Source organism: Colias croceus, chromosome 26 (assembly GCF_905220415.1).
Source record: "Colias croceus chromosome 26, ilColCroc2.1".
Taxonomy (NCBI): domain Eukaryota; kingdom Metazoa; phylum Arthropoda; class Insecta; order Lepidoptera; family Pieridae; genus Colias; species Colias croceus.
In genome coordinates this window covers 1,826,401-1,853,824 of record NC_059562.1, presented here as the reverse complement: position 1 = coordinate 1,853,824, position 27,424 = coordinate 1,826,401, and the positions used below count along the sequence as shown (strand labels likewise).

Sequence of the window (27,424 nt, the reverse complement as noted above, 5' to 3'; positions counted from 1 at the left end):
TTATAAAAACTCTGAAACAGAATAAAGCTCCTGGATATGACCTTATAACTGTAAAAATGCTGAAAGAACTACCAGACTCAGCTTTAATATTTTTGACTCAGTTGTTCAACTGTATAATATCGAGAGGCATTTTCCCACGGCAATGGAAAGTGGCACAGGTCATAATGATCCTGAAACCTGGTAAGGCCCCAGAAGAAGTGTCTTCTTACAGGCCGATAAGCTTGCTTCCTATTCTTTCCAAAGTAATCGAGATTCTTTACTTGAAAAGGTTGAACTTCGTAATAGAAGAAAACAAAACCATACCGGACCACCAATTCGGATTCAGACAAAAACATGGAACCACAGAACAAATCCACCGACTGGTAGAAAAAATTCACAAAGCTTACGAGGCCAAAAAATACTGCAGTGCAGTGTTTCTTGATATATCACAGGCTTTTGATAGAGTTTGGCATCAGGGCCTGCTATATAAAATAAAAACTAAATTACCAACTAATCACTTCATATTTCTCAAGTCCTATCTAGAGGACAGACACTTCCAAGTAAGGCAAGGAGAATACGTAACGACCCTTCACAAAGCTCATGCCGGAGTTCCCCAAGGAAGTGTACTCGGTCCTACACTGTACCTGCTATTTACAGCTGACTTGCCCATGACAGATGGCGTGGTAATTGGAACTTTTGCTGACGACACTGCAGCCCTAGCAATCCACGAAAATCCAGTACAAGCTAGTGCAAACCTCCAAGTCTGTCTTGATAAAATTACTGAATGGTTATCAACCTGGCGAATTAAAGCCAATGAAAAGAAGTCTGTACAGGTAACATTTGCGACTCGTTACGGCTCGTGCTCACAAGTGTCTCTCAATGGAGTACCTATTCCTCAGGCTGATGGCGCGAAATACCTTGGCGTCTATCTGGATCGCAGACTCACATGGAGAACACATATTTTTACTAAACGTAAAGCCCTTGGCATTCAACTGAGAAAAATGTACTGGCTCCTCAACAAAAAATCCAAACTCTCGTTGGAAAATAAATTACTTTTGTACAAAAGCATCATTAAACCAATCTGGACCTATGGAATCCAGTTATGGGGAACTGCTTCCAACTCCAATATCGAAATCCTGCAAAGATTTCAATCGAAAATGCTTAGACTAGTCACAAACGCTCCTTGGTATGTTACAAACCAACAGTTACACCACGATCTTAAAATTCGAACAGTGAAAGACGAAATCAAGCACTCTATGAGCTCCTACAGAAAAAGACTTGATGAACATCCGAATTCTTTGGCCATGGATTTAATGAAAAACGACACAAAATTCCAAAGACTAAAAAGAAAAGCTCCCATAGATTTATAAAAAAAAAAAAAAAAAAAAATAATACGGCTGGCATCACTGGATCGCCTGCCCTACAAGTCTCAATCCATTCATAACCAAGTGCTGAATGTTCTTGAACAGATTGCATTTATACATACAAAAAAAAAAAAAAAAAAAAATTATATTCTAAGTAATAAAAAGTTCCAATTTATGTAATGCTTGTATTGGCTTGCTCAAAAACAATTTGAACAATCATTTTTTATTAAAAAAAAGTTCTGTAAATTTCGAAATTTATATAGTAGGCTTACTTCTTCCAACTCCCTGACTGATGACGAATCACATTCCTCCAAATCACCGTTAAGTAGTTCCGTGGCTCGATCCTCGAACTCGGCAGTTTGTCGCAATACTTCTTTCACCGCTGAGCCTATAGGTACAAATAAATTAATAAATAAAGTTATCAAAGCAAGATCCACAATATGCCCTATGCATTTTTCAGGTAAAATTAATTGAGAAACCATTAAAAAATTAAATTTGAGGTTTGACTTAGCATTTTTTATTCATATCTTATCGTCGGCGCGTGCTCTTATTACATTGTTTTATCTTCTTTATTGCAAGTGAAACTTCTTTAGGCGCGTTGAGAGTAATCTTGCCAAAGAAGTTTCACTACTGACACGTGTGCTCAGTTACACACGCTTTTTTTTAGCTATTGCATAGCTTTTATCTCAGACTTTGAGCGCGTTGATCGAATGAAAAATTCCGTAACGAAAAAACCTAACACCCCCCACTCCAACCGGCACAGCGATGCGATGCTATGCTATTGCTTTACCACGGCATTCCTCGAGTACGTATTTTATTTTTACTTTCTTTCTTGTTACCCACTACACACACTAATACCCACCTTCTGGCAGCACGCAGGCCAGCCCGTCGATCTCGGCCGCGAACAGCGTCAGCTCGTGTATGGTGAGCTTGTACTTGGGGTCGTGGTGGCGTGTGCGCGTGCGCATCTTGTTCAGGTCCAGCTGCTGTATCACTGACGCGCACTTCTCCGCGTCCTCTATGGCCGTTTCGAGCGCGCGGACTAGCTCCGTTTTGTGCATCTGCATACATTAATAATAATAAATTCTTTATTCTTAAGGACACGTACATCAATCATACATACATACATTACATAGTGCTTTATTAATAATTTAATTATTATTATTTTTTACCTACTAAGATATTAATTAATTTTTATATCGAAGATTTCTGTAGTATTATTTATGCGTGAACACTTGCAATGCGCATTGGGTGCGCATTTGTTCTTAAGATATGAACGTAGATTCGTGTTTGTCCATCTGTGTAGCTTATGGATTATGTTCGTGTTATATCATCACGCATGTGCGCGTGAAGATTCGTGCATGTGTTGCTTATCTACGTATTTTTACATATTATGATTTTTTTTTTTCTTTTATAGCTTCAAACTTTGTTTCCGGGGGTGAGCGTGTAAATGTATGAATGTCTGTCCACAAACATATTGGTGCGTGTATATATTACCTTAAGATCGTGTGCCCGCTTCAAATGCGCACGCAATCCATCCAGATCACAGGTCTTGGGCGTGTCCGGGTCTAGCGCGTTCTGCACGGCCTCCGCCCACTCGCGAAACTGCTCCGACTTGCGTTTCAGCTTGTCCAGCATTGCGGGTAGCTCGTCGAGCGTGTAGCGGTATCTGAATCATAATATATCAATATATTCTACAATAATTTAGAAGTGTGAGTTAGGTATTTGTTTTATTTCCTTTAACTAACAAACAGTAGAAAAATATTACAATAAAACTAGAGAGAACATAAAGGTGTAACGTGAATGAATTAATGAAAATTCTTTATTAATATAATATCTCAAAACAACACTAAAATTACTTTCTTACATTTCAAGCATATTTATGCCGGGGTGGCTTCAACATTGTTGCTTTTCACAATAATTTAATTTAATAATTACAACATAACCCAAATAAATTGTCCGATCCGGCTATTTAACAAAGTTTTTGTCTCGTATAAAAAGATCATATTGTATTGGTCTTGTTTTTTATGAGATAAATAAACATCTTCAAACCGAACATGTTCCCTAACATTACACAGAGTGTTTCTTTACACGCACCTGAGTTTATGCGCAGAGGGTGCGCATGCGCACAGCTGGTGAAAGTGTCGCAGGCACGCGACCAGCTGCGTGCACGGGCATGTAACGCACGATAGGAAGCACGTAGTTTTGCACAGGTGGCATTGGCGTTCATCATCAGGTAATAGTTCAAACGCCTCCCGCTCAGCTTCTGTTACACCCTGTATAGTGGGAAAGAGTTGCATTTAGTACTGTTTTTAAGGTTATTTGGAAAAAAATAGACCAAGGTATTAATTGAGTAGGTACAATTATTGCGTTAGATTTAATTTTAATTTAATTTGTTTCTTTTTCTTCAATATATCATTGTGCAAGTACGAATATGCTTTTTGTTGATTTAAATTTTGTGATTAAGCTCTACGATCGTCTGTTGTGATCTTTGTATGATTGATTATTTATTTTTATTTGCACCCGTTCCTGTAATGCACAATAAAGAATTTTAAATTGAATCAACTCCGATAAAAGACTCTCATTTGACTTGGACTGTATTTTGTTCGGGTGTGTTATTTCAAAACTTTCGACTGCCTCGCCCAATTCAATTCTTTTGACGTGACAACGTTTTATAATTCGATAGAGCCGGCTGCACGCACGAAAAAACATGACTCATGCGGCGTTACCTCGCTTTGAGGCGTTCCGTGTAAGACTTGAAGTGCAAGCGAGTGCGCGGAACGAGCGACAAAGAAGCACAATCGGCCTTAAGACGTTGTCACGTTCAACTATCGTCAGTAAACCGACTTAACAGACAACTATTTTTTTAAATTGAAAGCTGATTTACCCCATAAAAATTTGTTCAACTTCTGCCATTTTGACGACTTTTTTTTTTCACTTTTTTATTATTATTTTTTGCCTTACCCAATCCAAGAGCGCCTTCCTCAGCTTGCGCTCGTCGTGCAGCATGGTGCGCATGTCCCTGTATGCGGCGAGCGCCACGGTGAGGCTGAGCGAGTCCGCCTCGAGCGCCATCTTGCACACGAGCTCGTCGTGCGAGAACACGCAGTAGCGGCGCAGCGTCGAATAGTGGGCTATGCACTCGCGGCCCATTTTTAACTGCCAGAAAATATGAAATTAATACTCAAAAAAAATATAGATGGACAGATAATTCTTAATTCTTACACACTCACACCCAATAAACATAATACGAAGATAAATGAAAACCAAAGAATAATATGTAAAAATACACTTACGACTATACAAACAAAAGTGTACAAATAGACTTGCAATTCACTTTTTTCTAATTTAAAAAATAATCTTAATATAGATTAAGAAAACTAAAAACTCGCTTTGATGATAGAATCAACAAAAAAGTAAAAATATTCATTTAGACTATTTTATACTGATCCTTGATAAGTGTAAAAATTTGAATAATGTATGTCCATTAAAAGTGGGTTAAAATCGAGTCTAAAAGAGTCGGTTACACACAAGCATACAGGTGAAACTAATACAAGTGTGTCAAAAAATCTCACCCAATCGGCTGGTGTAAAGTTGACAGCTTCAGCGAAGTTATATCCTTGATTGAAGCCGGCGTGATAGGCGCGCGGGAACGTGATCACAAACTCGCCGGCGTGCTGGTCCGTTCTGTGACAAATATTATAAATTAAATATCATGTCATTCCTAAAATGAAACCTGTCTTCAACCACCATACATACCTATACACGGGTACTCCAGCCTTCATCAGCACATTGGGGTTCATGATGGTGACGAGCTGATGCAGCAGATCTGGTTGCAGTTGGAACAGCTCTGGAGCTTCTGCTTTCATGGCCGCTTCGAACTGTTCAGCTTTGGAGCTGGGTACTCCGTACCTGTGATTAATTATTGAATGAATGATAAATGAGGGAACATATTATGGGAATATTAGTAAGCTACATAGTTACAAATATCATACACTAGCTTACCGCCCGCGGTTTCGCCCGATTTGTCTAAAACCTTATAAATTATAATATACTAAAACCTTCCTCTTGAATCACTCTATCTATTAAAAAAAACCGCATCAAAATTAAAGATTTAGGCATACATAGGGACAGAGAAAGCGACTTTGTTTTATACTAGGTATGTAGTGATATTGAAATAATTATCACAAGAGGCAAACTTTCAAATAAGTCCTAACTGAGTAAGCAACTACAGTAAGCAACTTGGAAAACAATCGAAATGATCCTACCAATGAAAATAAGACCTAGATAATTTATGACAAAAAATTACATTTTTACAAAAAAAAAATACATTTTTTATACGTTATGTGTTATAGATGTAACATACCATGTTTTCGGTTCGCCCCAATGCAGGTAATTGATTGAATAGCTCCAGTGATCTTCATTGTGCCAGCAAAAAGTGGCGAAGCACATGCCGACGTATAGCCATGGTACCTGTACAAAAAACAAATTGAATTGAAATGAATTAATATAATAAATAAACGAAAAATTACGATTCATGCAGACAAAATAAATGTTGAATTTGTATACATATTATATAATTTGTGAAGTAGTCAATGAGGCATATTAAAAAAGGACAAAGAATCGATTCCACATGAGAATGGAAGGCTAATCACCTATTTATTTATAAAGAAACTAAATCAGTGTGGAGTATGGTTATATATTTTATATCTTAGCTCATACTTCACTATGCAACACAGAACTTTTGCAATTTTAATTAATTATTTACCATTATAATACCTTCTTACCTTCATGCCAGAGATGTCAGCGTTGATGTGACCGAGCACGGAACCTTCCAGAACGGGCAGGTTATTTAAATTCCAACTGGACTCGGCGTACTGCTGCTCGCCGGGATATAAGTGTGCGCTAGATTTTGTCGGGAAACCTGTATAATAGGTAATAAGTAATAAATATGTCAATAATCAGTACTAGAGAGATTTTGATAAATAATTGGTTATATTACGTAAGATTACGTAGCAGTAGTATATTAGTTAGTAGATTTAATTTTAGCCAGTTTTTGAAGTGAAACTTCTTTATCGGGGTTGGAAAAAAATTTAGTGTAACATTTTTTCGTTACGCGTGACATTTTTCATTCTACCGACGTATTTCTGTAAAGTTGCATATAGTAAATTATTATTTGAAAAATAAGGTCATAAAGAAGTTTCACTTCTTATGTGTGTACACTAGTACACGCACACATTTTTTTTTACTACCGAGCCAGATAGCAAATATTGACACTATTAACATACTTAATAGTGGCTTGAAAAATTTATTGTTTGAACAGAAAGAAACGATTGAATATCTTTGCTTTTAAAAAGCACATCAGCCAGTTAATAATATTTTATAGGTCTACTTAAAATATCCAATGCATTCGTTTTCATATTCTATACATTATGTTTAATTATTTTACCTGATCCATGATCCATAGAATGCAGATCGGCTCCATATTCGACTGTCACGTCTTCCTCTAGTGATGATACAACCCGCCAGAACTCCCTTTCGACCGTTGATGTTGGAACCATCTGTTACATTATTGCAAATATTTATTAATCGTTATATAAGGACAGTAATTACAGAATAACTTGCTTGCTCTTTTCTAGTCTCTATTTGAATTGGCTATATCAAATACCTATGTAATATGGCGATTCAAACAAAGGTAAATTCAGGATTTTTTTTTTATCAAGCAAAATTTTTCCAATCGTGTTTTGGAAACAGTCATCCCATCACATATACGTTCTGTAATACATATTAGTAATTTCAGTGCGAAAAAACTTCAATATTTTCAATTATTGCTCATAGATAACAGTCGATTTTGCCGTTTGCACCTAATAAGGGCCCTCAAGAAATGGTAACATTGAAAATGCAAACACTCAAAACAAATTTAGTATTCCACATTCGTTTATTAACAGAGAACTGCTTCTCATAATTATTTAATAACAAATCACTCACATGTACAGGCATATTGAAATAATCCGATTTGAACTGATCAGCCATTTCGCCAAACTGCTGCAGCGTATATTCGCGCGACGCTTGCTCGAAACCGAAAGCCTCCGTCGGTTTTGATACCTGTGTCACAAAATGACATTTTATAAGAATTTGCTGAATAAAGTTTTAATTTTATTATAAACAACAAAAAAAAATTGAAAAATTTGTTAGCGGTGGTAATTTATGTATCTACTATGTACCTACTACGATTGTTAAGAATGATTACAGGAGAAATGATGGTGATGATGATGATGATGACTATTATAATGATGACGATTGTAGTGTAATGCTTCTGCACCCAAGGTCTCCAAATAATAAAGCCTTTTCATTAATTACTTTATTGCTCTTTACAATGCATGTTGCTTAGGCAAACCGTTATGCACAACTGACTCTAATAATTTTAATACACAGATCATAGAAACTAAAGGGAGATATGGTTAGGGGGCGGGGCCGGTGTCGCAGCAATATGTACAAAAAGAGAACAAACTGTAGCGGTGCTGTATACGTACGTCAGTTACAATCTAGTGTGCGAACGAATAGTCGCTCTCATATTTTTGTGTGATGACACGCACACAACGCGAAGTATTGTTTTGATTTTGTTTACTGCAGTTGTGTGCGTAAATTTTAATGAGACACGGTTTGGTACTCAGCGCAAGCGATTGGCATCTCTCTAGATCTCTATGTTTTAATAAATGTAAAAAGCGTCGGAGGAACAATGTGGACACATACATATACAAAAAGCATTGTTCAGCGAATTGCATATGTGTGTCCCTACAACGATGATGATGTTACCACCCACCTCCTCAGCCAAGCACACGGGACATCGCCAGTCGCCCTTCGGCACGTCGGCCAATGGCGGCACTAAGCAGAACGTGTGGTACGAGTCGTCGCAGCCGTCGCACAATAGCATCTGCTCCTCTATGTCACCGCGCCCGCATATGTGGCACATGTATTTTGCGAGCTGGGCGGGAAAAAAATAATCAAATAAAGTTTATTAATAACGTTAACTCAGGCCCTGGAATCAATAGAAAATCTATTGTGTCGTGGACCGATCGGGCCGCTCGGGGCTCAATGGGTTAAGACGTATGTTACGGCCGTGCCTTCACGGCAAACTGCTTTAAAAAAAGAAGAAGAAGAAAAGAAGAAAGCACAAGAACGGAATGTGGAATCGGTTTTGCTTTTTTATGAAGTATTTTATGTTAGAATAGAAATCCGAACGGCATCATGCAGACAAGTTTATATTTAATTAAATTAGTTTTTTTTATGTTAATTCAAATTTTAATAAGTTTGTAATTCGTAGAATAACAATAAACAAGCATTATTGACAAACAATAGTAAATAACCAATATAATATTCACTATATAAAATATTCATCAAGCCCCTATTTTTTTTTCAACACTAACTACTAATAAAAAAAGGAAAAGTTTAAGAAATCACATGTTTTATGCAGTACATTCATCCAGCCCCTGCACTTTTTTCAAGTCTTGCCACTGCAAAAAAACCTAACAAAATAAAATTTAATTTCTTTCCTCATCTCTCTAGCACTAAAACACAAAAAAATATATATAAATACTAGCTTTACATCGCCCGCGAAGGCAAAGAAAAACCCGCACAGTTACCGTTCCCGTGGGATTTCCGGCATAAAACCTATCCTATGTCCTTTCTCGGGTATCAAAATTAAAAAATATATACCAAATTTCATGCAAATTGGTTCAGTAGTTAAGGCATGATTGAGTAACAGACAGACAGACAGAGCATTCGCATTTATAATATTAGTATGGATATATTCGTACCGGATCATCCGGTCTCAAAGTAGCGCAGGGCGGTGCAGGCGTCACAGACACCGTCATGTTACTGAGGCGATGTTCGCGCAGACGCGTCGAACGGAGCACACGTGCGCGGGCGCCGCAACTTGCGGCACTGGACATCCATTTGTTCTCGCGCGGACCTGGAGGATTTTGAACTTTATTGTATGGGGTATAGGGTTGATTTTTAAATGAATATAAGAGGAAAAGTGACACGTTTTGTGAAAGATAAGTTGCTGACAATTGCAGACGTTAACGCTATGAAACAGGTAATTATATAAACTGTACCGTATTTATCTCATTATGTAACTAAGGTTAACACATTAGATTCAAAAATAGCTTTCAAAATATGTACTGTTATTCGCGAAAAGGCGAAAAATAAAATATATATCTGAAAATATTTGTAAAATGGGAATAGCTTTTAAATAATCAATTTCTAATCTAAAATTAATAATCAAGTCTAACATCTAAAAATGATGATTGAAATATTAGCAAAAAAATCTGTCAAAGAAAAACTCACTCCGCCTAGTCTCAATAGGTTCCTCCTTGATCGGTGTCTTCTTATCATCAGCACCGGGCAGAGCGCCCTCCGTGTGGCTGCCCTCCGCGGGCTCGGGCTCCGAGCTCTTGTACCGGCGGCCGGGGGGCGGAGTCGCCGCAGGGCCCTTGCTCGCGGAGCGACTGCGAGCGTTCACCTTTTCCGGTGTTTGTTCAGTTTTCACTTCGATTTTCTGTTTAGGAACGATGATTGAATAAATTTCGGTGTTATACTAATACAGAAATCATGTTATATGGAATAGCCTGGAAGAGATCGCTAGTAAGCGATAAGGCCGCCTTATGTACTGTATAAATCCGTTTATAATGCAAATTGTTAAATAAATAAATATGCGAAGCAATTTATGTAATACTCGTTTTTAGTGTTTTATACATGACTAGCAGTCCGACCTGGCATTGTCCGTGGTATATTTATAGTCTATAGCATAATAGCACTTAGGGATTACGAACATATCCAACAGTGAAATATTATTTGAATTTGGTCTAGTAATTCTTGAGATTAGCAAGTTCAAACAAACACTACAGCTTTATATTATTAGTATAGATATAAGTCATATATGCCATACGTTATTAAGACATACAAAGACAAGTTAAACATACTCATATACATTATAATAATATTATGTTTATTGGTGATTATTATAATAATATCTTAATTCTCCAAAATGTTGTTGCCCTTGTCACTCTGTGTATAAACAGAATTGGCACATTACAAAACTGTGTAGTATTTGTGTAAACAAAATGGTCTACTGCAAATATTAATTATAATAATAATTATATTATTTTTTTTTCTGTTTCTACAGAAACAAAGACAACACAGCCGATGTGCCTGTATTGTCGTAATTTAAACAATAAAATAGCATACGCGATTGGCATTGATAATAATGTTTGTTATGTATTGACTATTGACATTCAGAGGATTGAGGCATTTAAAATTCAAGATTTTTTTTATTTCCAATAAGATAATATATAAACTGTAATTAAAAAGATTATCTGTCAAAAGTTCAATGAAACTATCTATAAACAATAAGTATATATGCAACTTGTAGTATATATTATAATAACAGAAATTTATGTCCCAAGTCACCTTGAAACATACTAATTATGATTTTCATATACCTACTAATTTTGATAAAATATCGTAAATAAATCTGCAAAGATGCAGTATTATAAAATATATAACGTTATGAACAATATAAACAACAGTTAGAAAATTAGCTTTTAAAATTACTACACTGTAAATAGTTAGTACAAATATATAAAATTAGAACATTTGATTGAACCAAAATAAATAACAGTAAACAGTTAAATAAAAATAATATATTAGCTTTAACAAAATAATAATAAACTCATGCCCGAGGGTATGTCTGCCTGTTTCACATGAACATAAGGCAAAACAAATCCTAAGACATTTTTATCAAGTTTAACAACAGATATTATTAGTATCAGCGCTTTTATTTAAAAGAGCAATTAACTGCCTCCTGAAACACACATGCTAACTATACATACATAATATAATATGTATATATACCAAAGTATCACCACCTAAAACAAACAAACAGACAATCAACTCACAGTCTCCTTATTATCACCGACCGCTCCATTGTTCTTAAAAACATCGTACGGATACAGGATCCGTTCGTAGTGGCTTTTCAGTATCGAGCCGATGCCTTTGCCCTGGGGGTGACCCATGCGGCGAGCTATCTTCGACCATTTCCGTTCCGCTGAACATACTTCAAAACCACCTGGGGAAAAATGTATTTTATAATGGAAAATTAACAAGTTAAAATTTCAAAAACTGATATTAAATGTGGATAATAAGTTTAAAGAATAGCTTTATTAAGAGTCGTTTGTAAAACTGTATCTTAATGAATGCAATACAAAGCTTTGTTTTAAATAATATGTCGAAACATGTAATGTGATGACATTACACATGAATAAAACTATAAGTGAAAGTACTTACATATCTGTATTTATAAGATCTTTTTGATCGATACAACCACATCAAAATTATTCATTAAATTCTTTACTTACCAGCCTCTTTAACAATTTTATGCAATGCATATAAGTCCAACGGTTTCCTCTCAACCGTTGGTATCTTCAATACTGAGCCCTGTAGTTCCCAGAACTTGATGATTTGATCCAGGAAATTTAACTTCACCCGTGTTATAGCCTGTTGAATGATTCAAAATTAAACTATGATACCAAACTGAAAAGCTGTAGAAAGTAATAATATAATACATGTAAAAGCTATAAAAAATGAAAATTATGCAAATTTTCAAATTTATATTCGACAATAATTGATGTAAATTGTAAAAAATACATTTAAAAATTTCAAAGAATAATTTCCATAAAAAATTGTATAGGTCTACCAGAATCTGATGGCATATTTATATTTAAGAAATAAAAGATTTTCATATGGCAATTTTATTTGACAACTATCAAAATGGTTGTCAAATTATTTGTCTTCTTTGCAATTCTTGAATAATTTTTAGGATTTTGTCTAAAAAATCTTCGAAGATGTCGAAAAAGCTGCTGCGATCACAAGCAAGAGGTATTGTTTATAATGTGTATAGAAAAACATTCGATGTAGAAGGGTCAAACACATCACAATTTTCAATTTTGAATATTTTATTGGTAAATTGGACTTACCCGTTTTGATACTTAAAATTAAAAATATTATAAGTAGGTAACTAAATATAATATTGTTTTTTGATTACAATATAATTTTATGATAACTTATTACAGGAGTTTCCAATACGGCTATGCGTCAAGTCCAAGCTGTCAAAGTCAATTTTATAATTATTTGTGTATTTGTTAATACTTACGAAAATAAACATAGTTTTATTTTATTTTATTGTTATTTTATTTTATAAAAAAAAAAATATTAGCATTATCTAGTTTTGATCTGCATTATCATTACATCCATATTTTTACATGGCTTAATGATAATGAATATACAAATATAGGTATGTGTAAATAATAATATGTATTACATAGATAAAAGTAATATGTATATTATACATGTAAGTATAGTACCTACAAAATATTAAGTGGATATCTCATCATTTGGTACAGTATTGTTCACTTATGTAATGTGACTAATGATGTTGAGGACAAAATAAAAAATAAGCAGTATCAAGATCGGTCAGTCCATTTTCCCTAGGGTTGCACACTCAAAATTTTGATTTCCCCAATTGCCATCAGATTCTGGTTTACCTATAATAATCAATACACATTGATTATAATCAACATATATTTTTCTTATGTAAATACTAAATACACAAGAAAAATAAAAGTGTTATGTTGTTCTAATCAACAACAAAAACAGTTAATTATTCAAGAGCATATCTAAAAAACCGGCTATCTATATTTAGAAATATTAAAAATAGTTTTAGCTATACATAAATGACCTAATATAAATGCAGCTAATATCTCTTGCGAGATTACAAAGACAGTAAGTACACTTAGCAGATTTCCTTTTAAATGAGTAGTGTTATGACTTGAGATTATGAGAACAATTATATGGTTTCATGACTTGCAGCATGAAATATGTATTTTACGAAAAGTTCATTAGTCATAATTCAGTTGGATTGTGCTAGTGTAATGCATTTTAGAAATCAAAGAAAATGTTCATATTCTGAGATTCAGTATGAATTGTAACATTATTACACATTAATAAAACAACTATTCAAAAAAATTGATCTAATTTAATAGGTTGACGCGTGAGCGTAGAACCGAGGGGTCCTGGGTTCGATTCCCGGTGGAGACGAAGAAAAAAAATGTCTCGGTCTGGTAGGACATAGAAGGTTGATCACCTACTTGTGCCTAAAGAAAAATCGATCAGTGAAACAGATGTATGCATAATGCATCTGCCCCTTACTCCACTACAGGGACATGACTTCACTTTTTACACTTACATTCAAACGAAATCTACAAATGAAACTAAAAGGGCAATATTTATCTGTATAAATGTTATTATTATATTCTTACCTCTAATTCATTTAATCTTTGAATCCTGGGTGTAAACCGTAACCTGTCGACATCAACCGCAAATGGTGGCTGCCAATGCTGTAATAAACATCATTTTGTCTTGTTGATATTTGAGTGTAAATATTCCCTAATATTCGTAAAATAATAATTTCACATTAAAAATGTAATATAATAGAAGAATAATATTCTAAAACATAAGAAATTATTTTTGTAGAACATCAGGCGATCAAGAACTACAGAGACTAATATGACTGCTTAAATAAAAACCACATAAAAATCATAACAATACATTAATAAATAGAGACCTAAAAATTTATTTGCAAATGTGTAAAAAAATTACACTTAACTTAATAAAAAATACTTATACATTACAAATTATAGAACATTGTGATTTGAAAAAAGTATAATAGATATAAATCAATCATGTTAATCACAATTTTGAATTTAAGCCTACCCTTATCTTACAGTTAAAAATTAAAATTATTAAAGTATTTAATAAGAACACAACAAAATGAGATTTACACCACTTAACGAACAAAAACAAATACACATGGTATAGATTTCAATAGCTTATTTTTATTAAAGATTTAATATTTTATGCTTTTTATACTGGCATTTAAATTAAATGAGTTAACAACAAGAAATAAGCTGCCAATTAATGTATTTTTTTTTTATATCAGGCAGCATTGCCCATTGTAGTGTAGGTATGTATTTATCTAATATATATAAATCTCGTGTCACAATGTTTGTCCTCAATGGACTCCTAAACCACTTAACCGATTATAATAAAATTCGCACACCATGTGCAGTTCGATCCAACTTGAGAGATAGGATAGTTTAAACATGTAGGTACCACGGGCGAAGCCGGGGCGGACCACTAGTAATTTATATATTGTAATGAATAAATTATCTTTAAGGAGCTAATATCCAAGTTTTAGTTGATTCTAATTGATAGAAACAACATTCTGCGTCAGTAGGAGTTTCATGAAATAAATAGTAACTAATCTGGGTGATTAATAATCATAGGTGTGAGTTTGAATTAACATCCAAAACAATAATATATTTCATGATAAAGATAATAAAAACAATTAAGATAGGTACTTAACAAATAATTAAATAGAGCTTGACAAAAAATTATAAACTGACTAGATTACCAGCCGCGGCTTCGCCCGCGTTTTCAAAGGAAAACCCGCATGGTTACCGTTCCCGTGGCATTTCCGGGATAAAACCTATCCTATGCGTTAATTCAAGTTACCCTCTATATGTGTGCTAAATTTCATTGTAATCGGTTCAGTAGTATTTGCGTGAAAGAGATAAACACACAAACACACATCCTCACAAACTTTCGCATTTATAATATTAGTAGGATTCTCAACATAGAACTACATTTTGAGTTTTTTTTTAGTGAGCTTCATAATTTTTGGATTTCAAAGCTATATTGTAGGTGAGAGTATGGCATAAATTTGAGAGAATACATACTGTAAGAACTTGGAATTAAAGCTAATTTCATGTGTCCCTGATTATCTAATCTTTACATAAACAATGATTTATTGGAAGTTACAAAGCCTTTCAATGAGGAGTGTTCAAATATTTCAGTGTAAAATTTACTTAATTCACATATTACATTTTATCATGAAGTTTGGTAAGAATATTTGGTTTCTAACAGTAGTCACCATCACTTATAAACGCAGGGAGCACTGCTACTGCCAATTTATTGTTAAATGATCAGGGTCATTGGAATGAAATACTAATAGAATGATTTTAAACGTATTGTGCAATACTAAATAGTCAATTTTACTAAAAAATATGCCTGTTTGTTCATAATTTTTGTTTTACTAGAAGTTGAATGGTTATTTTCAAATTACTTAATAATTATGGACTCAAATTTATTGTATAATTGCAGATGATGATAAACATAGTTTTAATCCTTGGCAAACATTTTGATAATAAACTATCACAATAATTCATGTGAACTGTGAAAATTACATCTAATAATTTTGTCGGCATTTATAAAATTATAAAGAAAAGGATATATATACATTCCAAAATGTTCTTCCACTTCATGGTTACTTCTGAGGCTGAAAAACTTAGGATGCAATTGAAAGTGGGTCAGCGATTTGAAACTGCACTATATAATGATTAGTTTATGCAATAGGCACATATTATTATATCACAAATTTTGCTATAAATATAACTGAACAATTTTTAGGTTTTGCGCTCACAATATATTCAAGGTGAAAATTTTGATACATATTATAAAGTGCATAATATTTAATAACAAAAAATTAGTAATTCATGTTTAAATCAATATTTTACTTATGTTACCTTTAATTTACAAATTATTATACAACATGTAGCAATGAGGTTCATTAGTTTCCTAAAACAATTATTATTATATATATATACCACTCACTATTGATTGTTTTAAATTTATAAGTCGGATGTGAATAAAATTGACAAATAATTTAGTCTTATTATTATCATTAGACATTTTTTTATAAAGAATAAAACAGAAAATATTATCTTTATCAATCTTTTGTCTAGAAAAAATATAAACATTTATTCATTTAAGTACAATTAGTATTTTAGTTAGCTTCCTTATGTTTATGGTGACCTTTATTTTTAATGAATTCATAAAATTATAACTGCATTTTTTCGCCCTATTGCACAATGGATGTCAAAATAAAAAATATATAGAAAGTAATAAATTTATTTCGTGCCAATAATTATTTTATAATTATCCTTCACTTACTGTATGCAAGCAATGTAATCACTTAAAAGGACTTATATAACGTATGTATACATTTACATATTTACAAAGGAGCACTTGAACTGAAATCATAAGCATATGGCACACATCAAGTCTTACAAAACTTGGTCATATAGGAAAAATATTCTATCTAACATACAGTTATGAATTAGGTCCAAGTATGTCTTTTATTATTCAAATTGCTTTATGAATATAAAGAAACCATTTTGCATTGCATTACATAGACACATAAATAAATATTTATAAAATTATTTTCTACAAAAGAACATATAAATGCTATCAAAGATGCTTTTTCATGAAAACTGAGTTGGCATTACAGTTATTTGCGACGAAAGTGGTCGAATGGTTCTTTTTTTATCAAAACTATCGTAGGCAGAGGGCACAATACAAAATGGCAACCAGCATAAACCAACAATATGCAAGTGCATTTGACGACAATTTTATGCATTTAAAACTTTGTATCAAAACATAATTTGAGACACAGATGCATTTCAGATAATAAATTAAAGAATTGATATCTCCGATAACACAAAAAACTAGAAGACCTGTTACCACGGTTGCATCATAGATGTTTTAAACGTGCACAAATAGGGTTATAAAACTAAGCTGTATGCAAAATTGCACTGAAAACTAATAAAAAGACTCAAAAGCTTTCGATTAAACACAAAGAATATAACTTACCGCGGGGGGTTTTATTTTACAAATCCCCGACTTTTCAGCTATTGGTCTTATTTTACTGATGTACGCCAGAGGATCCAAGAACTCTTCTGGTGTTGGTTCGAAGACAGGGGCTTCTGGAGGCACGGTGAATGTAAAATTATCTGGTTTCATGGGGGACGCCGAGTCCCCCATACTAACTTCGACATTAGCTTCGTCACATTTTCCCATTTTTGAGAAAAACCTATGCAGTTCTCACTATTTTAACAAAAACTAACACTTTAACATTATCCAACGTTAAGGGATGAATAAAGCACGTCCACAAAGAAAAAGTAACATGAAAATTTGCCTTTCCATAAGGAATCTCAAAGAAATAATAATTGAAATTATCACCAACAAATAACAGAACCCACTTGCACGTCCGCCATGCAAAATTGAACTTTCAAAACTCTAGTATTGCCAGTAGAAAATTTGTATATTTTTCATTGTTTCAACACATCGACCTATTTGTTGTACAAAATACAGATAACATATTAATAACAGGTAGATATTTTTTTCTTAGCATGCTATAGCATGGCTGTGAGCATGGCGCAATTTAATATTTACCTACAAAAAAACGTTAGGGCGAGTAAAGTGAATTCTGCATACCTCAGTATTAATACATTTTTCACATAATTCACTGAGAAGCTGTGACAGTTCTAACTTTGGGCTCGCATTCTTTTAATCATGTCTAGATGAGCTATCATAAAAACATTATTTTATCCACTTTAAAAAGAAAATTGTGTTCATTAACGGTAGAAAACTCGTGAACCCCCTAAAATTACCGCTTTTTGATGGTAAGAAAGTTTTAAAAATAGTTTAACGGATACTGTATGAAATTTTGTACAGATTTATATTATTGACATTCTTATCCACAAATATTGTACAGTACAATCCATAATACATAATTGATAATATAATGCTACTTTACCCGAATACCACCTGAATACGTTTCAGTTATTGCAGCTATAATAATTTTATACTGGTGATTGCTATCAGGTTAAATAATTAAGAACGCATAAGTAATAAAATATAATGCATTGCATATTATATTTCCCTGCTATATGCTAAATGATTGAAATTAATAAAACGTAGAATAGCAACTAAGTCTTAATAAAACTATTAACCTCTTATCTCGTCGTAATTAAATTTAAACAAATTAAATTAAATTACCTACGACGTAATATTATTAAGCAGTACATTTTTATCTGACAAATAAAATGTGGTCGTGTAGACGTGCCTTTAATTTTAATGTGTTACCAGACGCTAAAATGTATTAACAAGACCACAACAGCGCAGGCTCGAACACAATCGATGAACACATCCGTCATCCGCCGCCATTTGCCAAAGGAAGGTTGATCGCTGCCTTGAGGTGCAGCGCAAGTGTCGTTGGTTTGACTATGTCGAGTGCATAATTTGTTTTTTTTTCGATTTAACTGTGAACTGAGTGCACATAAAATAAGTTAAAATGATTGTGAGGTTTTTGAGCCTTCTGTGGGTCGGAGTTTTCCTGGCTTCGGCACACAACGGTGGAGGAAACAACGACAATGAAGGTAATTCTAACCCTTCTATTTGTTTTTCTTTTATGCTTCGCCTTCACCTGATGAGGATATAATTTGCATATTTTTTATTTATATTCCATGTCAACGAAGAGTTATTGTAGTGATGTCATAAATGATAATTAAAAGAATATATTTTAAAATTCCCGCGATACATTGGTGATTGGAATATGTATCGATAGTAAGAAGACGATAATGAAATCTTGCATAAAGTTTTGTTTCCCGGCTTTCGAAAATATGTCTATGGTGTGCATGGATTTCTGAAGAAACTGGTCGTGTGGGTGTTAGGTGAACCGGATTGACCACTTCTTGTGATACTGCACATATACATTGACGACGGTGACCCGGTGAGCCTGTGGGCGTACGCCTTTTGCAGTTGATTCATTTTCGATATCGTATTCGCAAGAGGTGAATAAGAGGCCTGTTAAATTTATCTGGCAGTCATTTACATAGTAGGTCACCAAAACATTGAATACCTTTCACATTATTTTTCACACAGACTAAGGGACTTATTAAATAACTAATATCCCAAACACAGTGAATGGAATGCATCATTATATTTAATTATATCTTCTTATACTCCTGATTTGATGATTTCAGTCTATAATAAGGTTAAATCATAACAAAAGAAAATATATTAATAACTACTGTAGCTAAATGAAAAATTTTCTCATAGGCTCAATTTATTGAAGACATGGACAATGAAAACATTCTTAAGTTTTCATTATTTTTTAATAAATCCAAGATATTGAAGTTCAATGAAGTAATGGAAAATCAATTAACATTTTCATGTAAAAAGAAATGTGTGTTTGTAACATTTTAACACCTCAAGATGAATTCTGTGCACAGATTTTGTATTGTCTAATAAGAAATGTGTTCTTTTGTGTGAAAGACTTAAGAAATCATTTCCTTGTTAAATAGGGCGTTAAAAAAATATTTAAACCCATTGTGATTTGTGAAGTCTTAATAAATTATAGAATTAACAATGGATTTATAAATATTTTATTATTAGGTATGTTAAAAGCCTAATTTGTAAAGAATCCCTAATTAATTACCTATGTATGAAATCATGAAATTTATTACATTACACAAACAAGATTTTACTTTAACCCATTGAGCCCCAAGCGGCCCGATCGGTCCACGACACAATATATTTTCTATTGTGTCTGTGATTCCGGGTCCTGAGTTATTAAATACAATGTTTTGTTTTGAAACAAGTAATGATAGTCCCACAAGGTGCTGTAGATAAAATGATGTCATTGTATACTTTGAGATGTTTAAACCTTCGCACGTCCTACGCACGTTATTTGCGCGTAACTAAATCTGTATTTTATAGTAGGACGCGTGAGAGATAGGATTTTGATTATCAAATAGTAGATAACATGTATTGTACACAACTGGTCTATATGCAAGCAAACTAAAATAAACAATTTTTAAGTGTAAAATCCAAGTTACAAGAAATATTACCTACATACCTATGTGAAGTTGGCAACTAACTGAATAAAAATGAGTGTTTCTCAATTCTATACGATTGTACTAGGTTTGTACCGGATTGTACCGCTTTTTATTTCGTTTGTACCCCAAAGAGGTGGGAAGAAACATAGGGTCGTAGTTATATAGTTCGCTGCTAACTGAATAAAAATGAGTGTTTCTCAATTCTATTCGATTGTACTAGGTTTGTACCAGAACGTACCGCTTTTTATTTCGTTTGTACCCCAAAGAGGTGGGGGGAACATAGGATCGTAGTTATATAGTTTGCTGCCGACCTAGAAATACAGCATTTTTTTAATGCTAACTCAAAGCATTTCGTTTGTACCGGATTGTACCGTTATCAGAACCGAAAAAAATATATAAAAAAACTAATATTCACGTTTATATAAATATACATGAAGATACTAAAGAAAATTCGACTAACTGAATAAAAATGAGTGTTTCTCAATTCTATTCGATTGTACTAGGTTTGTACCGGATTGTACCGCTTTTTATTTCGTTTGTACCCCAAAGAGGTGGGGAGAAACATAGGGTCGTAGTTATATAGTTCGCTGCCGACCTAGAAATACAGCATTTTTTTAAATGCTAACTCAAAGCATTTCGTTTGTACCGGATTGTACCGTTATCAGAACCGAAAAAAATATATAAAAAAACTAATATTCACGTTGATATAAATATACATGAAGATACTAAAGAAAATTCGACTAACTGAATAAAAATGAGTGTTTCTCAATTCTATTCGATTGTACTAGGTTTGTATCGGATTGTACCGCTTTTTATTTCGTTTGTACCCCAAAAAAGTGGGGAGAAACATAGGGTCGTAGTTATATAGTTCGCTGCCGACCTAGAAATACAGCATTTTTTTAAATGCTAACTCAGAGCATTTCGTTTGTACCGGATTGAACCGTTATCAGAACCGAAAAAAAAATATATTAAAAAACTAATATTCACGTTTATACATATAAATATTTATGAAGATACTAAAGAAAATTCGACTAATTGAATAAAAATGAGTGTTTCTCAATTCTATTCGATTGTACTAGGTTTGTACCAGAACGTACCGTTTTTTATTTCGTTTGTACCCCAAAGAGGTGGGGGAAACATAGGGTCGTAGTTATATAGTTTGCTGCCGACCTAGAAATACAGCATTTTTTTATGCTAACTCAAAGCATTTCGTTTGTACCGGATTGTACCGTTATCAGAACCGAAAAAAATATATAAAAAAACTAATATTCACGTTTATATAAATATACATGAAGATACTAAAGAAAATTCGACTAACTGAATAAAAATGAGTGTTTCTCAATTCTATTCGATTGTACTAGGTTTGTACCGGATTGTACCGCTTTTTATTTCGTTTGTACCCCAAAGAGGTGGGGAGAAACATAGGGTCGTAGTTATATAGTTCGCTGCTAACTGAATAAAAATGAGTGTTTCTCAATTCTATTCGATTGTACTAGGTTTGTACCAGAACGTACCGTTTTTTATTTCGTTTGTACCCCAAAGAGGTGGGGGGAAACATAGGGTCGTAGTTATATAGTTTGCTGCCGACCTAGAAATAACAGCATTTTTTTATGCTAACTCAAAGCATTTCGTTTGTACCGGATTGTACCGTTATCAGAACCGAAAAAAATATATAAAAAAACTAATATTCACGTTTATATAAATATACATGAAGATACTAAAGAAAATTCGACTAACTGAATAAAAATGAGTGTTTCTCAATTCTATTCGATTGTACTAGGTTTGTACCGGATTGTACCGCTTTTTATTTCGTTTGTACCCCAAAGAGGTGGGGAGAAACATAGGGTCGTAGTTATATAGTTCGCTGCTAACTGAATAAAAATGAGTGTTTCTCAATTCTATTCGATTGTACTAGGTTTGTACCAGAACGTACCGCTTTTTATTTCGTTTGTACCCCAAAGAGGTGGGAGGAAACATAGGGTCGTAGTTATATAATTTGCTGCCGACCTAGAAATACAGCATTTTTTTAATGCTAACTCAAAGCATTTCGTTTGTACCGGATTGTACCGTTATCAGAACCGAAAAAAATATATAAAAAAACTAATATTCACGTTTATATAAATATACATGAAGATACTAAAGAAAATTCGACTAACTGAATAAAAATGAGTGTTTCTCAATTCTATTCGAAACACTCATTTTTATTCAGTTAGTTGCCAACTTCACATAGGTTACCTACATAGGTACTTTTACAGACTATAAATTCAGTAACAAAAGAAAAATACATTAAATTATCAACTAAATAGATAATATTTATTTAATTTAGCATTAAAAAAAGTAATAGTTAATAACGGGTACTATGTGAAGCAAAGTATAAATTGCATGTAAATCATCAATGTTATACATGTATCAAAGAGCCCTCATGAGACAATATACATAATATTGATATATCTAATTGTACAATAGTCATGGCCAAACGTTTATTCAATCTGCTAGATCATAATAATGAATGTGCCTATGATTCACGCGATGTCGTCATTGTGGGCATTCTATAATTTTTTTCGCGCTTAAATTCGCAATCCAGCGTTTCATATTTGGTGCTACCAGTATGCGTATAGTGAATTAATCGCGTATTAGCATAATTAACCTCTCCAGATGATGTCCGACGGAAGAGGCTATAAAACACCGGTGGCTTCCTATGGATTAGCTTTTCTAAAAATATAATCGGCGCTTTGAATATTTTATGGCGCATTACCGTTCGAATTGTTGGGCGATATCTCTTGATAAATTTACGTAATAAGGATGCTAAGGATAAGCGTCGTAAAAGCTGAAATGTGTCTTCCAGTTTCCTTTGTAAGGTTTTTGTGAATGCCTTAGCCTTTAAGGATAATAATAGATTTATAGGATTCTACCTCTATTAATGCATTTTAAAAAGACTTTTAAACAAACCACTCTAGGTTTTGTTAAATAAGCGCTTACAATAAATTATTTCTCACGTTCCGTTCGTTACGTTCATTATATATATAAAGACTTATTTCTTACGTTCTAGAAAAAAGAAAATCAAATAATTTTTTGCGTATGGTATTACAACGCGACAACATACGTTTTATAAAACACATGCAATATATTTGTGATTATAAATTAAACTTTAAATTTAAAAAGTAGGTTGTAAATGTCTCGCAAGCGGTGCAAAAACGTGTTTGACTCAGGTTTATTATTTTATGAAACCTATCCATTCTATAAGGGTTTAATTAAAGACCGAAATGTGATATTCTGTTAATGTTTAATTACGTTAATCAATTAGTTGCCGTCGTAAATATATCAACGTGTTAATTATCCTTACTCGATCTTGGACTGGAATAAGTTAAATTAATGCTCTCCTTTCGAATTAAACGTAAACATGATAGTTTAGTGTTTTTAAAGTCACGAATGTAGATAAAAGTGTTAAGTCGTTGACCTAATTGTTATCGTAAGAAATTATCAAAAATGCATCGTAAGAATTCGCAGAAAATTATGTTGAAGTATTTTTTCGTTTCGTGTTATTAATATACAGATTTTGTGTAGGTATTTTTAAATAAATAATATTGTTACATAACTATACGATATCATGATAGAAAAGGCGATATTAATAAGTTTTAATATATTTGTAACCTACATTTGAATTACATATATTCAACATGGTTCCAGGTATACATATAATATGCACTCAACGCAGTAGGTACACAAGTTTTATTGGTATAACAACGTTTATGTAAGTGCTCTATATACTCCACATTATTATAGGTATGCTACCGCTTTGCTACTCTGCGGTGATTCGGGCGTGAATAAATTACTAAAACGTTGCAGTAACTGCAGAGGTCTTAAGACTACAAATTCAATGCTGTATTTTGATATACAATATACATACGTATATGAAGGTGTATTTGGGGTAGAATAATTTAACGAAGGTAAATGTAGGTATGGTTTTGTAGGATAGAGACTATTAAATGTTATCTTGATGTATCGAATTAAAATTGCATTAGGTTCGGATATTGACAGGCATTGCTAAAAACATTTTTTCGTTATTGATTGATTAATGTGAATTTAATAAAATACTTTTTACGTACATTATATCTGTTGCTGTGCGTTTGTTCTTAAAGAATAGGTATACCTACCTACCTAGTAAAGCAAAAAATAAATGTAAATAATATTTATTGTATTATTCTGTATTCATAACTATTGTACTTATTTCTATCTCAAATTCCATATTGTCTGCAGCAGAATCTTAAATAATACACGCTACTTCCCTTTTTACAAATGGCTCCGCAAAAATGGCGTGATTTGTTTACAAATCTCTCAATAAAGACCCACATCTGGGATCAGGGCTGTCAGCAAAACTATTTTTGTATTATTTATTCATATTTGCACACCAAAATATCTTTCCTATGCCGATGAAAGATTAGTTACCATGTTTTGATGTTTTTTTAGTTTTATCGTTTATAATAGTGTGTAACAATACAATGATTACTACAGTATAGCTTATTTATGTAAAATATGAAACATAATGAAATCCCTTTTGAGTAGTTTTGACATAAACTTATCAAGATTTTCATATACCTAAATAGTTTTCAAGATCAAAGTTAAACACCACTCTCATAAATGAGTTCTTCTCTCTTCTGAGTTCTCATTTATTGCAGCCTATTGCTATCTTCTTCTTCTATAATATAAAAATGAATCCCAAAATGTGTTGGTAAGCACATAACTTTAGAACAGCGGAACCGATTTCTTTAATTCTTTTTTTATTATATTCCCCGAAGTACGAGGATGGTTCTTATGTAGAGAAAACGTGAATATGTACCACGGGCGAAGCCGGGGCGGACCGCTAGTAGCTGAATAAAATAAACAAAGAGCTAAATAATATAACATTTCCCGTGGTGGCAACCCTACAAGCGCAGCTTGTCTCATTTTTTGTTCAACTTGCCGGTGGCAGGTGGCAGTTTTTTCTACCCGTTTCCGCATCTGTGTCCGACCTGCTAAATGACGTTATCCTTATGATACTGCTTTAGTTATTACATGGGTATTTTAGATATGAGTGTAGCAGGATAAATAGTGGATTATCTAGTAGATACATAATTATAGATGTACCACTAAAATATACCTTTAACGCGATCTGAACAATATGGTAAAAAAAAACAATTTTGTGAAAAGGATTTATTAGAATTAGTATTTTCTGTTAGTGATACGGAGCTTTAAAATACATCAACATTAAATAAACCTTCCTTTCATTTTTGTTATAACGATAAAATATATCTAGTAAATAATCTATCAGTAAAGAAATGATGGACACCTTATTACTCTATAGCGATCTTTTCCAGACCAGTAAATAAAGAAATCTATGCAAGTCTAAAACTGTGTTTAGAGTTTGAATGCTAATTTGATAGACTGGTGACTTAGGACTATAATTAGATGATAATTGAGCCAATTACCTATAGCGCTGGTAATTATTAAAGGTCTTAGGTTCTATCTAATTTAATTGATAAGTGTTGACTTGATTATTACCAAATAAGGTTTCTTATAGGTAATTAACGTTAACCCCTTCGTTTTTTTAGAGACATTAGGTTGCCTTTGTTTAAAGGTTCTATCTATCTATGTAGTAAAATTTATCTAAATCTGTTCAACTTTTACTTTTCTACTCTCATCGTACTAAACTAAATTTCTCTTTGTTTAAGCACACGAAAATAATTATTTTCAAGGATACTTACGCTAATGCTCACTATCAAGTGCTTCTGTACGTGACATTCGCGTGACAGCATTGTTATATATTTGCTCAACGTGACATCTCTTTAAAATTTTCTCTTTCTACCCACAAAATCACTGGCGAGAAAGATATCAACTTATCAGCCATTAGGCGTATATTTGAACCACAAGTCAATCGTTGGCTGATAATTTCCTTTTACGGCGACTTTAGAACAGCTTTTAAAATTTTTATTTTTGTACCCACAAATTCTCTGTCGAGAAATTATCAGCCAACTGTTGGCTTATATTCATAGCCAACAGTTGGCTGATAGTAAGTTTTCTTGACTTTAGAATATATTGAGATAATTAAATATCTATGAATAGAAATAAAAACCTTCCAACGTGGAACGCAACGCGAAACAACCAGTCTCATCTCAAGGGCCTCGCAAGTGCTTTCTCTATTTTGAAATCGCTTTAAACGGTAAAGTAGGTTACGTAATTGCTTGCATCGTTTATAAAGGACTGAATGAAAAGTGGGAATTATTAAACGATTTGAGTGCCAGTGCATTTTTATAAAAAATCTTTGACTTGCTTGCACTTTGAGGCCAATTTCAGGAACTACTGGTCCGATTTGAAAAATTATTTCGGTGTTAGATAGCTCATCTATAGGCCATATATCATCACGCGAAGACTAACAGGACTGGAGCAATGCGGTTGAAACCACGGAGCGCAGCTAGTATCTAAATAATATATACATGTATTTCTAACCTGGACAAATTTCTACTCCAACAGCTATATTTTGCCATCGTGTGTTTTCTTAAATCGCTCTAATATTAGCTACGTAATATAAAGTGAGCTTAATAATAATTAAGCTGTTAATCTTAGCTTAATACAATTGGAAGATAAGTTAAGTTTCTAGTTATTTTTACGATATTTGCCAAGTGTTTGCGGATTTTTAGGTTTATTTTACAAACTGAATTTAAATTTAAATAGAAAGGAGTGAGTTTCTTGCGCTATCTGTTAGGCTTTTGACTTCGAATATTTTTGAATAATTTAAGACCTTCTTCCGTTAAAGCTAAAGCTCTTCTATATAACATAACACGAATGAAATTTACAGTTAGTTTCACCAACAAAATTATCAAGCAATAGGTATCTACATAGGTACATACCTTATCGATAACAAGATATGTGTACGGCAATATTATCGATATCGAAAGTGTAGTTATAGATTGCAGACTGCACTAGTGGTGTGGGATGACCCACTTTGTGGAACCAGTGAAAACTGGCGTGGATGGTGTTTAGGAGGTATGGCGTGAATAAGGATTGGATGATTCTTGTACGGAGAATTTGTGAATTATGAAATAGATATACCTACATATTATGAGTATAGGTTACCCACTGGTGTTTGCCATCGCACCACACAGTAAGATGGTCAAAAACAGTTTTTTTTTTAAATACAATAAGCACTTTTTAAGAGATGACGTTCGTTTCACAGTTACCACATTTATG

General features: G+C 33.2%; 2 protein-coding genes across 2 annotated transcripts in view; one reads left to right on the top strand and one right to left on the bottom strand.

The window, feature by feature from the left end:
• LOC123703458 (lysine-specific demethylase lid-like) overlaps positions 1-17,585 on the bottom strand; it is a 36,495-nt gene extending 18,910 nt beyond the window's left edge. Inside the window, exons 1-18 of the mRNA XM_045651451.1 lie at positions 17,172-17,585; positions 13,721-13,798; positions 11,762-11,900; positions 11,303-11,472; positions 9,693-9,903; positions 9,161-9,315; positions 8,167-8,328; positions 7,332-7,448; positions 6,793-6,904; positions 6,131-6,267; positions 5,710-5,816; positions 5,103-5,255; positions 4,919-5,030; positions 4,308-4,502; positions 3,441-3,619; positions 2,841-3,012; positions 2,206-2,404; positions 1,616-1,731 (exon numbers count right to left, since the gene is read on the bottom strand). Of these exons, the coding sequence (XP_045507407.1) occupies positions 1,616-1,731; positions 2,206-2,404; positions 2,841-3,012; positions 3,441-3,619; positions 4,308-4,502; positions 4,919-5,030; positions 5,103-5,255; positions 5,710-5,816; positions 6,131-6,267; positions 6,793-6,904; positions 7,332-7,448; positions 8,167-8,328; positions 9,161-9,315; positions 9,693-9,903; positions 11,303-11,472; positions 11,762-11,900; positions 13,721-13,798; positions 17,172-17,378 (2,721 nt within the window). The 5' untranslated portion in view covers positions 17,379-17,585. The remainder of the gene's footprint in view (positions 1-1,615; positions 1,732-2,205; positions 2,405-2,840; positions 3,013-3,440; positions 3,620-4,307; positions 4,503-4,918; positions 5,031-5,102; positions 5,256-5,709; positions 5,817-6,130; positions 6,268-6,792; positions 6,905-7,331; positions 7,449-8,166; positions 8,329-9,160; positions 9,316-9,692; positions 9,904-11,302; positions 11,473-11,761; positions 11,901-13,720; positions 13,799-17,171) is intronic.
• A 909-nt stretch (positions 17,586-18,494) lies between these two features.
• LOC123703450 (calsyntenin-1) overlaps positions 18,495-27,424 on the top strand; it is a 177,270-nt gene continuing 168,340 nt past the window's right edge. Inside the window, exon 1 of the mRNA XM_045651442.1 lies at positions 18,495-18,739. Within this exon, the coding sequence (XP_045507398.1) occupies positions 18,655-18,739 (85 nt within the window). The 5' untranslated portion in view covers positions 18,495-18,654. The remainder of the gene's footprint in view (positions 18,740-27,424) is intronic.